Below are 20665 nucleotides of genomic sequence, written 5' to 3' on the forward strand. Positions count from 1 at the left end.
GTCATTAACGGCAAATCTCCAAAAAGCCAAGATAAAAAATAAATAATTATACTCTTTTCAGCACGCAATGCGTTGCCGTAGGTAGCTATATTTCAGACAATACAGGGTGTTAGTAACATCGTAACGAAAACTTTGAGGGATGATTTAGGCCATGATTCTGATATATACCAAGTAGAATTGTTTGTCACAAAAGTGCGGACCTGAAAATAATTAGAAAACACATTAAAATTTGCATTAATTTTCCGACAGAAAATTTTACTTGATATCAACTCATTTAATCGTTACGATGTCAACAAAGTGTGCTTTTCCTTCGCATTACTTTAGCATTAGCTTTATTTAGTATTTTAAGATGTTATGATGATGTTTATATATTGGAATTTCTGAAAACGAGGTATTTATGTAGTTGAGTGTATCCAGTATTAGCTAAGAGTTTATTAGGCGGCAGATGTTTTTTTTTTTTTTTCAATTTTATGATGAAGCTTACTTCCGCGTGTTTCAACGTAGCACATTGCATATAATGATGCGTTTATACGAAAACCTTTTACGTCTAGCTTGATGATTAATAGGCGTAGTTTAAGTAAGGTATTTAAATAATTCATGCATGGATTATGCGGTAGTACTCGCAGGTTGTGGGAAAGACAACGACATTATATGGTTGGTATTTATTATTTTTACATTCAGTTATAAACAACAAATAAGAAATGATTTAGAAATATTAGTTTAATCGTCCATTGTTGGTCTAATAAAGCTGGGTGAAACGCCAGGTAAGTACTTACTTTATCGTGTGATAGCTTCACCTCATTTGGGAGTATAATTGTGGTTCTCTTAAGCAGATCACAGACAATAAAGGCTTTCATCGTTGTCATAATTCCATCACTCGTTTTCGTGTACACGACAATGAAACAGATCATGATTTTCTATGTAAAAATATATGTGGGAAAATCAAAAGCGGTATCAGGATCGTAGTAAATCAAATCAAATCAATTTATTTGCGAGAACACATAAAATACAAAAAGGTGGTAAAATAATTTAAATAACAATAAATAAGTGTAAGTGATTGAGTAAGTGAATGTAAGTAAGTGTAAGTGTTAGTAAGTGGAATTCCGTGGTCTCTGCCTACCCCAATGGGAAATAGACGGGATTTTATGTATATTAAATGTATGTAGACCATAAAACAATCGAGAGGTTTGTTTTATTTATTAACAGATGACCTCTTAGGGCAATTCAGGAACTATGTTAGTCACGATTGATGACACTCCTTCACGCTTACACATGATTTACCTGAGACCTTAATCTAGTAATGAAGGAGCCTATTGTATTTAAATGTCACTGCATCGATTAACTGCTTTATCGCCTATTACGTATCAGTTTAATAATAGTTTTATGAGGTATTTTAAACGGTTAATGCGTTATTTATGAAGGCTTTGTAAGAAAATGTAAAGTAGAAAAGACTAAGTTGCGTTCGTAAAGAACTGATTGAAGACACACTCGTCCTACTCAAAATTTGTGTAGTAACCGGGACCAACGGCTTAACATGCCTTCCGAAGCACGGATCATTTTACTTTCGGACAATCAGGTGATCAGCCTGTAATGTCCTAACCAAACTAGGGATCACAAAGTGATTTTTCTGATATGTCCCCACCGGGATTCGGCCCGGGGTCTCCGGATCGTGAGCCCAACGCTCAACCACTGGGTTTTAATTAATAATTATATATCCTTAATAGATGTATAAAAACTATCTTTCAGGCTCTTAACCTGTGACTGAAGGCAATCCTTAAGAGCTTGACAACCATAACAATCTAATTAGATTACAAATATAAGTAGATAACGATTAACAACATAAGCTCACGACTATATCCCAATTGGGGTAGTCAGCGGTACGTGCATCGCGTTAAGTACCCACCGGGCTTTCTATTGAGACAACAATTGGGGTTTTAAGTTTGAAACGAAAACTTATGCAATTTTTAATCTGTTACTTGTGTGTAATGGCGTACCTACAAGTATTTATAAGTACTACTTTATAATACTTTTATAATTAAAATGAATATGCTAATTGACACGTAGTATCCACTTAGACTACATATTATATAACATATTTAATAATGTTCATTGAATGAAACAAGGAACATACAACGCCTGTTGTATTCATGTTTGCAGACATCGCGCGAGTAACAATTGCGTTGAAGTTTCATACGCAACGCCTCATTATATTTCTGAGCAATATTTTTTGATGGAAATTAACTCATAAGTTGTTTAAAGGCAACAAACATCAAACATCAAATCATGTGTTTAGTATTGCATGTTTTGATGGATACCTTCTTCAAATGTTGGTAATCTTCACAAATGTTGTAAATTTTTAACTGCCTAACGGACATGATGTCCTTGGCTATTATTTCCCAATTTTTAAAATTACTAAAAACTAATCAATGAAAAATTTATTATTCATTTAGATTATAGTATTTTTATCGTATTGTTTATATGCGTAGGTAGTGCATTAGCATTTTCATTAAGCAAGGATAATATTTTGACTCATTCAAGGTTTTTATAAAATTGCTACTGTCTAAATACTTCCGTTTTTATTTACAGAGATTTAACCTTATAATGTTGCTTTTATAGATTGGTTGCGATTATCGAACACGAAGGTACTTAATGATTTTTGTAATAATAGGCATTAATCTTTGGCTTAATCGTCACTGACATTTGACCGACGATGACCTCTGTTTCAGTAATCTGTGTACAGGGTTGGACTAACTAGGTATGTCAGCGGCATTTCGAGTATTACTATTTATTCTATGCTCGTCGATAAAGATTTTTCAAATTTTCTAAAACATTCTATACTACGCAGTTAATTAGGTATATTATATTTGTCATTTACGCACACACACTCACGCACATACAAACCATCACATCATTATTTACCCACTCACACCGACTCACCCTTATATACACCCTCTTGCACCCACACTTTCACTCTTCCGCATACACTCATATATTTTATTTTTTGTAGTACTTATAAATACTAAAAAAACTCTTTGTTGTATTTTTTCTCTTTGTTGTTGATGTCTTTTATTTTTCTCTTATGATTATATAACATAACATAACAAATACTTTATTGCACAAACAGGAAAAAACAAAATACAAACAAATACAAGAAGAGAAATAGAATGCGTACAATAGGCGGCCTTATTGCTAAATAGCAATCTCTTCCAGGCAACCTTTACCAGGAGATATTTAATATTATTTTTTATATAAATTAAACTAACTCGTCAATTTTGACAATACAATCCGTGAGGTGAAATTCTAATGTACGGATTAGTCTAGCCATTATTTTTCTAGCAATAATCATACATACACAGGAAGAAACATAAAAAATGTATCTGGTAAAGAGGCCCCAGTCGTTGCGGGGCCCATACATAGGCAATGCACACAGGTACAGTCATGAGCAATATAATGTACCCACTTTAGGACTCTGTCGCACTAACATATTTGACATTTAGTGAGACTTACAGTTCAATTTGTCAAAAAAGTTAATGTGACATGGTACCAAAGTATATACATATTAATGCTCGTGACCGTACCTATGAAAAATCCGGCCCTGTCTGTTTATTAGTTAAAACGTATCTAAGTCGCATATTATTTGATAACCAATGGTAGTGTTGCGTAATTTGAAGATTTTATAATCAGTGTACGTACATATCAGTCAAATATACAGGTTGTTAGTGATATCGTAACGTAGATCGTAACGAATACTGAGGGGGATGATTCAGACCATGATTCTGAGTTGATATCAAGTGGAATTTTCTGTCGCAAAAATCATTTTGTGTCTTTTTATAATTATTTTTAATTCATCTCATTATTATGAATCATCCCTCTCAATATTTGTTACAATGTCACTTACACCCTGCACCACAAGTACATATACAAGTAGAGTGTCAGTGGCATTGTAACAAATACTGAGGAGCATGATTCAGACCATAATTCTGAGTTGATATCAAGTGGATTTTCCTGTCGGAAAATTCATGAACATCTGAATCACCCATCAAAGTTTTTGTTACGACGTCACTGACACCTGTATACCTATAATGTATATAAAAGGCTCAATAACCGTTAATTACCTAATTAGTTTGAAAGACGTATGTAATAATGATGTATGCGTTGTTACGTGTCGCAATTTTATCAGTATGCGTGTATCGAAGACTCGTGCTGTCACTATCACTGACATACATAATGTGAGTGTTATACTTTTTAACATTGAATACATTTTATTATCTTATTTATTTATTCACAATAAAACAGACAAAAGGATCGAACAAAGAAAACAAACAATACAGTTACAATTATATATTTTTCTGTTCTTTTATAGTTGTGTTGCTCTGCTTATAGAATTAGGGGTGTCCTTTTATATGTGCTTACGTTGGATTAAAATTTGTGCTTAATGGTCAAGTTACTTTGCTAATCGCATCGTACTACGAAAGAAATAAACTTCTTTTTTAATCTCCTCCAATTTTTATTTAAAATATACTATCTAATAATGTCATTTTTAATCAATGGTAAGTGTTAATTTAGTTACGAGCGAATGGACTGACCTTTATGCCTTCGAGACCAAATAGGAATGAATGAATTTTGTCATTCACTTTAAATCTCAGAAGGGGCCTCTGTGGTCTGACGGTTAGAGCATTGGGTCTCGATCTGGAGGTACTTAATCTTCTTGATCTCCAAGTAACATGAAACCTTTAGTACAAAATGAAACGTTAAGTACAAATGACGGGGCTTAAATAATTAGTGGCCTAAATGTAGAAAGCAAAATAAGAGTGAGTAAGAGCCACACAAGGTGAGAACTGAGCGCGCCTCATCCTCATTGGCCTTATACGTCTGTTTCAGACGATTTATGACGTCATTGCTACGAAGAAATGCACTTTCTTTCATGGCTGTGCAAGTCAATCCTAGAGCGGCAAACTCTACCGCACACTCTGCAGGAGAAGTCTCCAACTGGTGGATTGTTGTCGGTTTGATGGCGTTTCATTCTCCTGCTGGCCAGTGTGTCAAACCAAGTGTGGTCATGAGTGTCGCGTCTATCGAGCACACGCTTCTTCCACAGGACTCGATCATCGGCGAGCTCCTCCCATGCCTCGTAGTAAATTCCAAATGAGCTCATGTCTCTTTTGACGCAATCTTTAAATCGAAGCACCGGTCTTCCGACATCTCTCTTACCTTGTGTTATTGCGCCAAGTAAAACACGACGTGGTAGACGGGATCGCGCACTATAATGTTTATAACAAATTTGTCTTGTGTTGTGCCGCATACAAAAAAAATTAAATAAATTAAGTAAGAACAAAAGGTGACTAGGTTTCACCATACTTATGTATTTTGTAACCATTTTAAATAATGAGATATGACGTAACGAAGGTTCTTTAACACTCGTGCGCCGATGCTTGAGTGTTTTACGTTATATCAGCCGAACTTCGACACACGACCCGCCGGATCTGAAATTAACGAGGTAACGGGGAAATTAAAGACTTTTTTAAAACAATAGGTAATATTTTTCATACGAGATGCATGAAAGAAATAATAAAAAAAGTTGTATCATAAAGCGCGGCAACACGATGTTTGGTCGTTGTGGCGAGGTCTAAAGTACATTGCGAAGCATGTGCTACGCCCACGCACGTACCTATATAACACATAGTAAGACGTGGGGTGTGCGGGGCATATGCCTCGAAATGTTTATGCATTTACACAATGCGATGCGACGTCGTGACACTCAAAGACAGCCTGCAAACAAACACTTACAAAACTCTAAAAAATTTTACCTGCGGTTACTGCAAAGTATCTACAAAGTTCTGTTAACATTATACTTACAAGCAATTAGATTTTTTTTGTAGGCAGTCATGCCAGAAGGAGAATACTCATAATATCTTTTAGTAAACCATTTTACCTACGCACCAGGCGGATGATGCAGGAATGTTAACAAATAAACATTTTAAAATATATTTACTTTCCATTAACACAGGGTACAGTAAAATTAGTAATGAATACAAAATTGACATTGCCCAGCGCTAAGTGATTGCGCAAGAGCGGATGACCAGCTAGGTCACAGGTCTGGCATAGCGTTTACGACGCGCATCTAGTACCCGGCCTATTCCCTGTCACTTACAATGTCGTAGACATGCGTTTTATTTATTATTGCGTTGTTTTGTAGCATAAATTATATAACATAACATAAGCTTACAACTATATGCCTATTGGGGTAGTCAGATGTACATCCATCGCAAGATGAGCTAAGTACCCACACCTCACCGAGCTTTCTGTTCGACCAACGTGATAGGTGGTCAAATTAAATATTCTATACACTTGGGACTTCCGTAGTTTCTGCCTACCCCAACAGGAAATAGACGTGTTCTTATGTATGTATGTATGAATGTGTATGTCTACACACTTACCAATAATCCTCGTAAACAATGTCCTTAGTCAGAGTTAGCGCCAACCTAGGCATCCTTATAGGTGTTGTCTTATGTTTTCTGCATGGTTAACGCCTTTATTTATCTACACAAGTATTATAAACATGAAAACAAAGCTACAATAAGTCATGTCAAAAATGGGCCACAATTTGCGAGTTTGTTAGTAGGTGGAGGATTGTACATGCTAACAAAATGATAATTAATTTCAAATTCGATCCTACGACCACAGAATGTGTATACATACTTGATAAGATTGTAATGTGACTCGACAATATGAAGTTTTAAATATTACCTATATTACAATCTACGCAAAGATTGCTAATGTATTACAAAGTTATAAATAGCTATTTACGAGTAAAGTTTTGATGAATCTGTGACACACAGTATGTGTTGGCATTTACATGTTTACGAAACGCGTATTGAGTACTTGCAACGTGAAATTTCTGTCTAACATATTACGAAGGTGTAAAATATCTGTTAATGTTCTTGCAGGATTATGTTTAACTATAAAATACCCACACCTTTAATAAGTAGTATTGTGAAAAACAATGACTTTTGAAGTAACCCTTCTTAGTAATGTACGTTTTGCTTAATAGTTCACCGATGCTCGTTTGTCGACGAATTTTTGTTGATGTCCCGACCGTAAAGTACAATTACTTAAATTAAACTTTACTTTTTCTTAAAAAGGTATTTATATAAAACTTCAAGTTCTTAGCACTCAACTTTCAGAAGAATGACTAAGACTATGTATTTGAAGTCTTAAAATAGCCGTGCAATAGGCTATTTTAAAACTTAGTCGAAAGAGTGACTTTTTAGGTAACGTCAAAACGTATTTTTTTTATTTTCTGTCTAGTGACGTCGAACTCCTTCTTACACTGACCTCCTTATGTTTTATAATTTATTTTTAATTGTGTGAAATACCCTATCCTGTTGAATCGTGCTTCAAGAAGCCCGTGAAGCTCACCAGTATATAATATAAAAATGTAATATAAATTGTGTTCTGATCGATTCACGCTACGGGACTGCTAAAGGTACTAAAATTCTCACAACTTAAGTAGCGGTAGTACACTACGAATTATTATTTTGATGCCCGTTTTGTAATAATACCTGAAATACAGCAATTCGTTCATGCCAGCTATGAATTAATACGGAACATGATGAGCGGGAAAAACGTAAAAACAGTCATCATAGGTATTTTCATCAACTTGCAATGGAGCTGGGTGGTGGTGGGGTATAGTTTACAAGACTTTTTTGGTTTATATGAGGAGGGCTGCGACCAGTAGAGGGACGAACATATCTGTTTAATCATACCCGTGATTACAATCTTAATCAGAAATAAATTCAGTACAAAGTTATTGAAATTCTATCAAAACTGTTGAGATTTTTAAGAGTTTGTAGTTAGAGAGCTATTTATAAACCATTATGTGTTTTTGTGCGCGGTATATTTTTTATTGAGCCTTATTTTATTGATTTTAAGTGTGTAATTTTTTCTATAAGTAAGATAAAAAGCCAGTTGTCCTTGAGCCACTTGTGAATTTTGTGATGATCTTTATGTAATTCTAAGTTTGGTCGAAGTCCTTAAATAAACATTGGCAATTATAGAAATCAACAATACCCTTGAATTATCATATGGCGTGTGAAGGTGTTTAGTTCTTTTATTTATGTTTTTATGACCTGTAGTTAAAGTGATAATTGTGTGTTGAATTTGAATACACTATAATTATTAAATAACGTAGATCGCGGATAACTAAGTATATTTTGAATGGTATTATGTTGTAATAAAATATTAACTACGTACTCATAAATAATTTGTTTTCATTCAAAATTAAAATTTTAAATTTAAAAAAATTAAATGAATACTTAAAGTATTAAAGGGGAAGTAAAAGATAAAATTTACAAAAAGAAACTTTTATTTCTTGAAGTAAGTAAGTTTATCACAATTTTCTTTACAAAAAATACAAAAGACTTATGGCACAAGAATTTAGAGACAACGATGCCCTATTCTGTACTGCGATGACTGAGATCTAATGGCCACAGGAGTTATCGAGCATTGCGCGATAAGGACTTACGAAGCTTTAGAGATATTGACCATGATTGAAGACTCGAAGGTTTACTTCCTCTGTCCGAGGGAGGTCTTGGGTTGGAAGCCGTTGGGTCCGGCGGTGAAGGTGACGGTGTAGTGTTTGCCATCAGGGGCGACGTACGAGTACTGTCCATTGACTGTCAGAGCAGCGTTTTCGGAATCAGGGTTGTCAATCTTGCCTTCTTCCTGGCGGGAAGTGCCGTCACTGGTTTCATATCTACAGAAACATGTAAAAAAATATTGTAAACATACAGTGTGAGCCTTAAAAACATATTGCGAACGCTTTTGTTAAATCGTAGGAAAAACTTTAGCTAAAGATATGGTGGAAACATTAGCGCTGGACAGTATATTTGATCCTGAAAAAATATGAATCTTATTGTTAAGTACTTTATGCCTAGACCTGCAAAGTGAAAAATCTTTCTTATGCCTCCTCTACACTAACGGCGATTATAGATGTTTGGGAGCGAGCCCGATCAAAACCATTTACAAGCGATCTTCATACGATGATCGGTAAATACAACCAAGTATGCCTTCAACACGATCGTGCTAGTGTGTATTCGGCGATTGTGTATAGGTGCATTAAAGTTGACACCAAGAGTCAGTTGGTATTAAGTATTTTTATAAGAGCTCTAAAGCCGTTCGAAAATTATGGACAATTAAAGTGATAAAGCTTTAAATAAGTATTCATAAAATTAAATGGGGTTTGTCAGAGCAAATCGTATATTTTCAGTTTCGTTTCGTTTTAAACCTGCCTACTTTGTAAAAATATAGCGAGGTGTTCTCACTGAGGTGTTCTCAATGCACTAATGTGACGATAGTTGTTTCTTTTCCGCAGTTACTTAGCGTAAAACCATTGAACCCATGTAAACATGGCATTGTTAACTTATGCATTAGCACTTCATTGTATTACCTAGACATATCCATGGCTTTAAAATAGGTGTACCTTGATAGGTACTTGCTTACTCATCTTGTACTAATGAAAAAATAACTAAGTGTACTTACGATACCTACTGTAGAAATTCATAAATTCACTCCTGATTTATACAATGATAATTTCTTTAATTCTTATATAACTATATATTTATAATACATAACTAACATTGAAAATGGAAAAAAAATGGATATTATTAAAAACATATCATAATATCTTACGCGAAATTGTATCCATCGGGCTGGACATCACTGTCGAAGCGCAGGATCTGCACTTCTTGCGGGTTCTGGGGTACGCCGGCGCAGAGGGCGGCCACCACGCATAGTACTGTCACCTGATTAGGTACAATTTATATTTACATGTTTTAGTTTTCACAGATTGTTCAAGGTGCATCGAACGGAGATACACACAATATATAATTTGTAATATTATATTCGGTACTCGGAAAAGCTATTTTTATGGGTAACATGTACTAAAGGGTGTTATAATTATGCAATTGTTAAGACAAAAAAGATATAATAACAATACTGTGACCTTGTATATAAAAATTGCGGAAATCGTGGTTGTATATAACTTAAAAATACACAATTTACCAAAGTTTTCCGCAGAAAAAAGATGTTCCGATCGTGCTGGTGTTATACTAGTACTAATTAATTAATGGAGCAACAAGAGTGTATCTAGATTTTAAGAAAGGATGTTATATAGGTAGTTATATAGATATTAAATATAATATTAAATTTGAAATTAATATATGTTATCACATCGCGTTTAGACAATAGTCGCTGGAGAAATCACAGCGCTGCCTCGAACAGAAGTTCATGGAAACGACTTCTAGGTCCATTGTTCTGTCTTCTGGACTTCGTTACATTACGACACCTTGATACATCACTGAAGTCACGACGCACTTGCGTAACATTTGTAAACAGTAATTATAAAAAAAAGCCTAAACGCGAAGACCTTCGGTGATTTTTGTAATTGTTATTTAGCAAAAAGCGACTCACGTATTTGAGCATGTTGCTTAGTATTCGAGTTGAGCACAAACTAACGAATGAGTAACTAGTGTATGATCGCTCATTTTATATATATTCCGTGGTGCAGATGCAGGGGCGAGGTGACGTCACTGCGAGGATGGGTCGAAGGTGCACACAACACCTTAACTTTTTTAGCCAACTTTTGACACGGTCACAAATCAAAACCCGTCACGACAATACAATTGATTCAATTACATAATCTATAGGACCGATATTTTTTTAATATTATGACGAAACTACATGATTAATAATGGTCATTAATAATTTTGGTTCGTTCATTGTAAACAAGGGTTTTATTGCTGTTTAACCGCTAGTTTCGTAACTTTTTCGCAAGCAACACAAGTATGTACCTTTATGTAATTAAATGACGGAAAACTTTATAGACCTAACAACTGTTGTGGAGAATATATCTATAAATAAAATTAGCGATTATTTTGTATATAACTATAGTTAATGTTAACTGTTGGTTTAATAATTATGAATTGTAAATACTATATTCACAATATTATAAACCAATAGTAGCCCTATAATATTAATTAAATTAAATTTATCTACTTTCTCGATTAGATGAAGTGAATTAAGCCGCGCGACATCGCGTCTCGAGTCGCGACTTTTCCATCGCACGATGAGGTTCTATGGTGCTTCCTTCAGCAACACGCGACAAGCATGTAAGCGTAACATCTTTTTTTTTTTTTTGACGTGACTTATTGTAGATTTGCCGCAGATGGCATTAACTACTTGGCCGGAAGCGTAACATCAAAAACATGCACGATGTGACGAACCAGCTCTTCCAATATAACCGGCAGTCAGTGAATTAGAAAAACAAGGCATTTTGATAGGTTAATAGTGTAAGGATATAAAAAACCCTATCCTTTTATAAAGGATATAAAAGAGTGTAAAAAACCGGACCCGTCATATCTTCAGATTAGGTAAGCGGAAAATGTGAAAAAAAGGGGATAGTGCTAGGGAGATAATGAATAGTGCAAGGATATAAAGTAAACAATTCTTTCAAAATTATTCTTAGATTTAGAATAGGACATTTCGTGTCAAATTGTCCGCATAATTATGCGCTTTCTCTAATTTTGTGAGCTAAAGAATAGTATTTTAGATAAACTAGAAAATTCCAGCGGAGGACCTACTATAAGTCAGACCTAAAAGGCATTAAATATTGTTTAATACTGCAATTTTAATTAACAGAAAAATCCGAGTACTATATTGGACAGACATATAATATGAGGTGACAGTACGTGAGTGAAAACACAATAGGTTCGTTTAAAGCGTCATATCACAGTAATGATGACACACGTTTGCAAAAGCTTGTCGGTTGCTGGATTAGTGAGAAATAGTTAAATTACAAAAGATGGTCAAGATAAGCCGAGAATGTAGAGGTTAAATGTTACGACCTGGATTTTGGGAACCTAAATGTTTACTTTGGCAGCATAAGTTTATTTATTTTTTTAGTTCAGCAAAGGACTGGAACTGTCTGCCGTCGTCTTTTTTTCCAACTCGTTATAATCTGAAAGCCTTCAAGGTTAGAGGGAATAGGCATTTGCTAGGTAAGCGTGATCCACCCTAGACCATATCGTCACTTACCATCAGGTGAGATTGTGGTCAAACACGAGCCTATATTATTTAAAAATATATATTTTGCGTTTGTCGCTGTCAATTCCAATTTATTGTAAGTTGTTCACAAAATTGTGTTAAAATATATTTTTATATCATACAATTATGACCAAAGTAAGAAAATATATATAGTACCTTTAGTTGCTTGATTGACAATAAATAGTCCGTCATTCTGAACACTACATAATTAAATATTCATTTTTGCCATCTATTGCTTTCCTGTACAGTCCATTTGATAATTATTACGAGTATGACGATAAAAGTCGAGTAAATGTCGAGTCATTGAGTTAAATACGTCTTTTCTTCCAAAAAGCTTAAACAGTAAAATCATTTCTATGTACAGCTATTTCTATAAATAGTCGGATAGCTCAGATGTTCTAGGAAGTTATTTCAGTGCGATTGAGAATTTGAGTAAGTAAATAAAGCTTAATGATGAGCAATCGTGGTCTATTTAACATCCGGTACGATGGTATGCACCCGATCATAATCTTGCACGACTAAAATAAATAATATGATTGCTTGTTGTCCTAATCAAGTCAACAACTTCGCTTTAGACATATCGCTGCTTTACTTGCAAAATTGCAACCCGCTCCCCTTTTAGTTTCTTCAGCGTATTTTTAGCTTATTTTTCAGCGTCGTTATTTAGATATTATATTTTCTTTAGCTTTGAAAGAAATCCTAAGAGGGATATTACATCTATACACCATTCGTCAATCAAGATTTTATATTCAAACAAAAATTGACCTTATTATTACAGTGTTATGATCGTTATTTGTAGTGCCATATACTGTTTGTCAGAAAATTGACGAAAGATTGACCACAAACCACCGATAAAAGTAGTGCTGACAGAGTTTAGAAAAATCGAGCTTATTATAACTGCACTACTATAAAAAATTGAACGGGCCATATCGTCGTCTTTTTTATTGGTTCCAGGGCTTGGTTTCGTATATTTTTGGCAGAATTAATTTCTCGTGATATTTTTAAAATTATGACAGACGTTTTACGTTTCGACAGACATACCTACGTTTTTTACTAATAACTCATAAGTATGAAACATTGCGATGCAATCGTGTTTGTTTTGAGATGATGCGTAGTGGAATTGTTTTACCCAACGTAAATACATAATTAAGTATACATATAAGAATTAATTATAAAATCTATAGAGACATGACAAGAATATAAAGTAGGTGCTATTATTAAATAATTAAATTAAATTATTTATTAGTTTCATGCTTGTGTTGCTGAAAATGAAAACCTTGCATTTTATCATTATTACACGATTATAAGTAATTATATCATTATTGCTTCAATGCTGTTGTGTGAGTTAATAAAAAAACAAAAACATATCATACAGTTTATCGTAAAATACAACACAGGTCTGTGTCGATTCTGACAAGGTGGACAATTATTATGAGTCATAGGGTGATCCGCCAAGACAAGCAATCACTTATATCATCTTAGGACTTGGTATCAAGCAAGTTGTCTTTGATTACTTGTAGCTCTGCCTACCCCGTGACGTGACCTTAATATGTATAAAAACATATACATAATACATATATGTCTATAGACGTATTATGATAACATATGTTAATGACATCGTAACGAAAACTTTGAGGGATGATTAAGACCATGATATTGAGTTGATATCAAGTGGAATTTTCCATCGCAAAAGTATGGAACGGAAAATAATTAAAAATACACTACTTACAAAAAATATGAATTTTGCGACGGAAAATTCAACATGATATTAACTCAGAATCATTGTCTGAATCACCCCCCTTAGTATTCGTTACGATGTCATTAACACCCTGTAAAAAGTAAAGTATTATAGGTTACGCACCCATCACTGTTCAACATTATATTTATCTTATGACCCCACTTCTAAAATGGCTATTAGTTGTCGTATGTCTACTTGGCTCTACCGCCCGCAATAGGGATTACCGACGCATATATAACTTATGTAGGTACCTAAATATGTGTTGAAACTAAATGTAAACAAAGTCAGTTTCAATAGGTACATAGGTACTAAAGGTAAAAAATGAGCGGAACAAATGACTAACTAGATTTAAACGGAATAAAATGTTAAAAATACTTTTTATATTTGCATTTAATTTGCAAAAACGTAATCTTTATTTAATTGGGAATTTGTTATTATAATCTTATATTAACAAAAAATAGTAAAGTATTCTAATCTTGTCATTTTGAAGGTTAACCCGTTGCAATTGATTGTAGCAATTATAAAATTATGATAATAATATTTCAACTTGTTCATTGTAAGTTATTCAGTTCTTTGACAACTTAACGTAACAAGAATAGAAACAGTGACTGAAAAAATGTCTAAATTATTTGGGTCATTGCCATTGTATTTGGTACTCTAAACCGCCGAGCATAAATGAAGTCTTTGATGAGAGTGGTAGAAGCGAAAGTGGTGTGTCAGGATCGTAGTAAGTGGAATTCCGTGCTCTCTGCCTACCCTAATGGGAAACAGTTAGATCTTATGTATTTTTTCTGTGTATTGATTTCCGTGTGGTTTCTGTCCTGTGTTGAATGTAGTGTACCTGTCTGTCTGTGTCTGTGGTGTCCGGAAGTAATAAATGTTTCTTTCTTTCTATCCTTCTTTCTTTCTTTCTTTCTTTCATTCTTTCTTTCTTTAGTACGCATTTGCATTGCCTTTGGGTATGAAATACTGTAACCAACTAGGACATGATTTAGTTAGACCATAGATAATGAGAGACTTCAGGACTCCAGGCGATGTTCCCTATTTGAAGAACACATCTTCCACCCATTATTATTCTGTTCAAAGAAATAGAACCAACATAGATAACAACATAATTCTTTACGTATCTGATCCAAATATCAAGCAACATTTATTTTAATACATGCTTCTGTAATTAAATTATATTTTTGAATAATTATGTACACCGAGCAATGTGAAAAGAGGTCATTATCACAACAACAAATCTGAACAGCGTATTTATTTTGGGGAACTTAGCCTGGAAAGTACCTCATTGCCAATGCTTGCAAAAGAGACAAAGCTGCTTCAAAGACAAAACTTCCAAAAGAGATAAAGCCTACAAGAGAAAACAACATAAAAATCATATAAACGTTTTTATACATCGACTCATGTTAGAAACATTTAAAAACAACGCAACACCATCACTGAGCTTGTATTATTACATAATACGACATTGAATCAAGTATGTCCTTTGTGGTTTTAACTTTGTATGTACGTATGTGCATATAGAAATGGTTGTTTAATGAGCCCTCCACATCGGTTATGAAATGTAAATGTATGAGTATGCAAACTTATGATGAATAAATGGAACTTGCTCGTCGAAAATCCTACATTATAATTGTGAATTAAAAAAAAAATTTCGAATATTTACAATATACACAGATCAAAATCTTAGCCTAACGTAAAATGATTACGTGCTTCGGAAAGTGCAGTAGGCTGATATGGTCCTAACGGACATACTTTATCGTTATACGTCTAGACTGGCAATCGCTTCTTTTAAAAAACACATACTTACCAGGGACAACATGAAACAACATAAGAACGCGACATATACGCGAGATATTATGGAGCCATGGTAGCCTAATTGGAAGAAGCTTGACTCTTGTGAGGTCACCAGTTCAAAACCAGCACGGACATAAACTGATGATTTTACGTAATTCATGAATTCATGTGCTCAGTGGTGAAAAAAAATTCATCAGGAAACCCATAGGACACCCGAGATGTGTTTTCGGAGGTATGTAAACTAACCTGTAATTGGGCTGGTTATTCCATCAGGTTGGATGGTCAGACAGGGTAGTCGCTTCTGTAAAAAAGCTTGACTTGTCAAATCTTCAGGTTAGGTAAGCGGACCCTGTGAAAAACGGTTGGAAAATGGTCGACGAGAAGGGACTACTTACCTACCTACCAGAACCTGATATTCGTATATCCCTTCAAGGCTTTCGGCTTTTTGCATGCTAATCCGAAAAGCCAGAATTAGGTTTCAGATGATTAAAATTTAATCATAATTAAAATTCCTACATACGAATAAGTCATAAATACAACAGTTACCTACCTACTTACAAGACGTATCTATGTTATAAATATATATTTAGTCATAAAGCTGGGAGTACTATATTATTAAAGAATGAAAATATAACTGATGTTTTAGGATCCATGACCTTTCGTCTTAAATAGTGACGAGTTAAAACTTGAATCTGAATTTGCATCCAAGATTTGATATTATCTTATGCTTGTTTATTATGTTTTATACCAGTCCACCATTTACTCTAACAAATTAAATTGTTATTTCATTTTAAAACAATACACTACCATTTTTTATATCACACACAGGAATCATACGTCTGATTCATTCGATTTATGTATTATTTTCGCGAAGTAATGCCTTTTTTTTCGTGGCTGTGCAAGCCAATTCTGGAGCGGCACAGGGCACATATCACATAATTTAAATAAACTAAGTCACAAAATTAAATGCCTTAATTCTACCTGATAAAAGTATATAACTGTCTTTATTCAAATTGCCAATGTTATTTTGAACATGGACGCTTTTGAATTAGTCATGAGAAAAATATAATAAATTACTGTTACTTACTTGAAAGTTTAAATCGTCAAAAATAAATGATTATTATTTATTTCACAAATAGAAATATGTAAATAGTTATCAGAAAATAAGAAGCGTATTCAGGTTAAGTGGCACCCGCGCAGTCGACTGAGCCGACGGAGGCAAACAATTCACACGATTGACAAATCACCGTAACATTTTCGTGGATCACCTTAAATAAACTGTTTGATTTAGGTACATACGATTGTGATTAGCACCTCGACTTGCAATGAAACTTCATAACACATTGTCAATACCGCGACAAGATATTTATAGCCCAGGATGCCACTTCACTGCAGAGACGTACAGGACTCCTTCACCGGTAAACACTTCACCAGTGAAAAAAATCAAGATGATGAAAATTGTAAGTGTTTGAAAATAAATATAAAGTGAATTAAGGACTTATTATCTGTAGTAGATTAAAACAAGAGTGTTTGATAAATAATAAAATAAACATAAAATATTGGTATACAGAGTGTTTGATGTCAATACATATTTTATATGATATGACTGTCTGAACTATTTATCGAAAATCTTAGGAACTTAGTTTATTTGCAATATGTTTTTATTAATGTCTGTTAATAATAAAATGAGATACATAAATTAAAATGCCAGTACTATCCAGAATAACAAAGTTACTCATGCATTAAGGGTGTAAGACCCTATCGTTTAACTATTGTCTCTTGAAATCGGGGTGTTACGGGGCAAAAATAAAATCATGATATAAAATAATTTTATTTTCAGACAGTATTCGCCATCGCTGCCCTGGCTTTAGTGTGCGCACTGCCGCAGCAGGATGCGCCAGCGCAGGGCAACGGGCAACCTCCCGTGTCCATTGTCAAGCAGGACTCTGAGGTCGACGTTAATGGATACAATTTTGAGTAAGTACATCATAAAAACACCGATCTGATTTATTTATTAAAGCAATAGAATGATGAGCTGTGCATCATAGCCCCCTAAAGTGCGGTTACTGAGTCCGAATATTAGTTTTACACATTTTCCAGCTGTATAAAAAGACAGATAGCTTTATTCTGTTTTCTTGCCAAATAATTAAGTGGCATTTATTGCCAAATTTACAATAAGTCACGCCAAAAAAAAACTACTAAAAAGAATGAAGCCTAGCTCGAGAGCAGTGTAGTGACTGAAATTCCACAGCCATCGAGAGATCTTTCTTCGTTTCTTCTTTGTGTGGAAATGATGTTCTAGCAAGTACACTTAAGTAAATATACCTTTAAACTCACAATAGACGGAGAATAATTTATTTGTAACAAAATGAGGTCTGTGGTTTTGCGTAAATGCATGTTTATTTTTATGAGGACATCAAGTTAACATTTCGAGCCATAACACAATTGTTTATGAGCTTTTATGTCAGTTGAGATCTAACCGTGATGTTTTTCTATGAGTTAAATTATCTTTTATGAATAATATTGTCAACTTGTTTTATTTAGGGATTTGTTGCTTTTATGAGCTATACAAGAAGATGACCATACGATGCGTTGTGACGTAATGATACTTAGCTCAGTATGCTGAAAACATATCGTTACGAAGATTGCAACCACAGATCAGAATACTAACGAACGCAACGGAGCCGTAACGTGTGCAGCCTTATAGACTGTTTTATAATTATAAATGCACTTTTAATGCAATAATAAGCTTCGGAACTTGGCAACCTTCGTAACTCCGAATTGATAGAAAAATAAATCACCGACCTTTGACCTTAGCAGCGATCAATCAGAAGTAATAAACACTTTTTATACATCGCACCTGGGGCTCTATTTGTGTATATAAGTATTTATATAAAAAACCTTTATTTTATCCGGAACTCACGGGATAGGACAGCTTTGTTCTTGAATTGTCTGTTATCTGTAATTAGACTGTTTTTTGGTAAATGATTAATGTCCGAACTATAGTAGAATTATTAACTCGAACCGTCTGGTTCGTTGTATTATAATGCTAACTTTTATATTTTTTTTTATACAGGGTGTTAGTGACATCGTAACGAAAACTTTGAGGGATGATTGAGACCATGATTCTGAGATGATATCAAGTGGAATTTTCCGTCGCAAAAGTATGGAACAGAAAATAACTTAAAAAAAAAACAAAAATTTTCATGAATTTTCCGACTGAAAATTCCACTTGATATCAACTCAGAATCATGGTCTGAATCATCCCCCTCAGTATTCGTTACGGTGTCACTAACACCCATACCTACTTGTATGGCTACAGTATGTACTTGTGCGGGGTGTAAGTGACATCGTAACGAATACTGAGGGGGATGATTCATCTGATTATTCTGAGTTAATATCAAGTGGATTTTTTCATCGCAAAAGTATAGAATTGAAAATATTTTAAAAAACTAAAAAAAATCATGAATTTTGCGACGGAAAATTCCACTTGATATGAACTCAGAATCATGGTCTGAATCATCCCCCTCAGTATTCGTTACGATGTCACTAACACCCTGTATATCAAACATAACCTTTGACAGTGTTTTGAATGCACGTGATTGCTAAATAAAGTAGCCTTAAAACCTTTTTGGGTACAAGGAGAAGTTGCTATCAGTTATATAACTCGTTTATTCAGAATTGAGAACATAGGTGTGCACACGACTGCATTGGAAAATAACAAACGAATGAAGTAAATAAAGCTTTACTTTGGTTAACAGTAATTATTTTTAATGTTATTTTCCAATGCAGTTATGTGCCCACCTATGTTCTCAATTCTGAATAAACGAGTTATATAACTAAACTAATTAATTACTAACTAATTAAATTATGAGCCAATCCACCATAACAGTCTAGTTGTTAAAATACAGTAGAGTGAGAATGCACTTTATTCTTTTGTAGATTTAATCACTATTTTTAGAATTTTCGTATTTGATTATGTCTTCTATTCTTGTTTCTTTTTAAAACAGTACTCGTATGTTAATAAACTAAACAAGTTGTTGTATTTACCCAGATTCGAAACAAGCGATGGAACGTCACGCCAGGAGCAAGGCGAGTACAAGAACGACACTGACCAACAGGGTCTATCAGTGAAGGGCAGCTACAAGTACACAGCCCCTGATGGCCAGAAGATCTCCGTCACCTTCCTCGCTGACAAGAACGGCTACCAACCCACCGAACAAAAAGATGACCAGAAATCTGCCCCTCAAGCCTAAGAAAGAAGCCACTTTATACTACTTAAACGATTTGATCGATGTTCTTTAGCTACTCGACTGGCTGATTAGGGTTGACTCTAGCTGCAAAAAGCCATCTGTAAAAAATAATTTTAAAATGTGTACCATAAATCAAGTTGAGAAACTTCCGAGAAGAGTCATAATATCGTCTGAGTGACTAATAGCTTTTGTGATAAAATAAGAAGAGCGTCGTTAATTACTAGAAGAATCCTTTGTGTGTAATGTTGTATCGTGCTTAATATATAACTTGTAGCTTTAAGAATGTATAAGTCTGTAAGCATTGTATATTAGAGCCCTTATGTCTACCTACACGTATTCAAATCGAATTTGAAACTGTTTAGCGGTGGTGACGTAATAAACACTTTACGCTTGTACGAGTACAGTCATGAGCAATATAATGTACTCACTTTAGGACTCTGTCACACTAACATATTTGACATTTAGTGAGACTTACAGTTCAATTTGTCAAAAAAGTTGATGTGATATTACCATATCACTTTGGTACCCCAAAGTGTATACATATTAATGCTCGTGACCGTACCTATTGCATTAGCCTTGTGAGATGATAAAACTGGCGTTTACAGTCTCATAAAGCTTTTGTCAAAAATGACGTTTGCACAAACCAAATAAAATATTTTTAAGATCCTAAACTTGATTTTTATTTCTTAACTGTGTTTATCTTTCGAAGCTCTTGACTAAATTTGACATTTTAAACATATTATTTACTTAAAAAAAACAAATAAGATTCAAC

General features: G+C 34.2%; 2 protein-coding genes across 3 annotated transcripts; one reads left to right on the top strand and one right to left on the bottom strand.

The window, feature by feature from the left end:
* The first annotated feature begins 638 nt into the window (after positions 1-638).
* Positions 639-20564, top strand: LOC126366780 (larval cuticle protein 65Ag1-like). Of its 2 annotated transcripts, XM_050010028.1 has the most exons (4): positions 639-654; positions 16932-17100; positions 17481-17617; positions 19695-20564. In XM_050010028.1, the coding sequence occupies exons 2-4, from the start codon at positions 16966-16968 to the stop codon at positions 19894-19896; spliced, it is 474 nt and encodes a 157-aa protein (XP_049865985.1). In that variant the 5' UTR covers positions 639-654; positions 16932-16965; the 3' UTR covers positions 19897-20564. The 2 variants fall into 2 exon arrangements, with proteins under 2 accessions (XP_049865985.1, XP_049865984.1); XM_050010027.1 differs by lacking the exon at positions 639-654 and having other exon boundaries at positions 16861-17100.
* Positions 8348-10550, bottom strand: LOC126366808 (endocuticle structural glycoprotein ABD-5-like). The gene is made up of 3 exons (XM_050010062.1): positions 10471-10550; positions 9691-9803; positions 8348-8755 (listed from the first exon to the last, which is right to left on the bottom strand). The coding sequence occupies exons 1-3, from the start codon at positions 10480-10482 to the stop codon at positions 8566-8568; spliced, it is 315 nt and encodes a 104-aa protein (XP_049866019.1). The 5' UTR covers positions 10483-10550; the 3' UTR covers positions 8348-8565.
* Positions 20565-20665: the final 101 nt, after the last annotated feature.

This window comes from Pectinophora gossypiella, chromosome 5 (genome assembly GCF_024362695.1).
Source record: "Pectinophora gossypiella chromosome 5, ilPecGoss1.1, whole genome shotgun sequence".
NCBI lineage: Eukaryota > Metazoa > Arthropoda > Insecta > Lepidoptera > Gelechiidae > Pectinophora > Pectinophora gossypiella.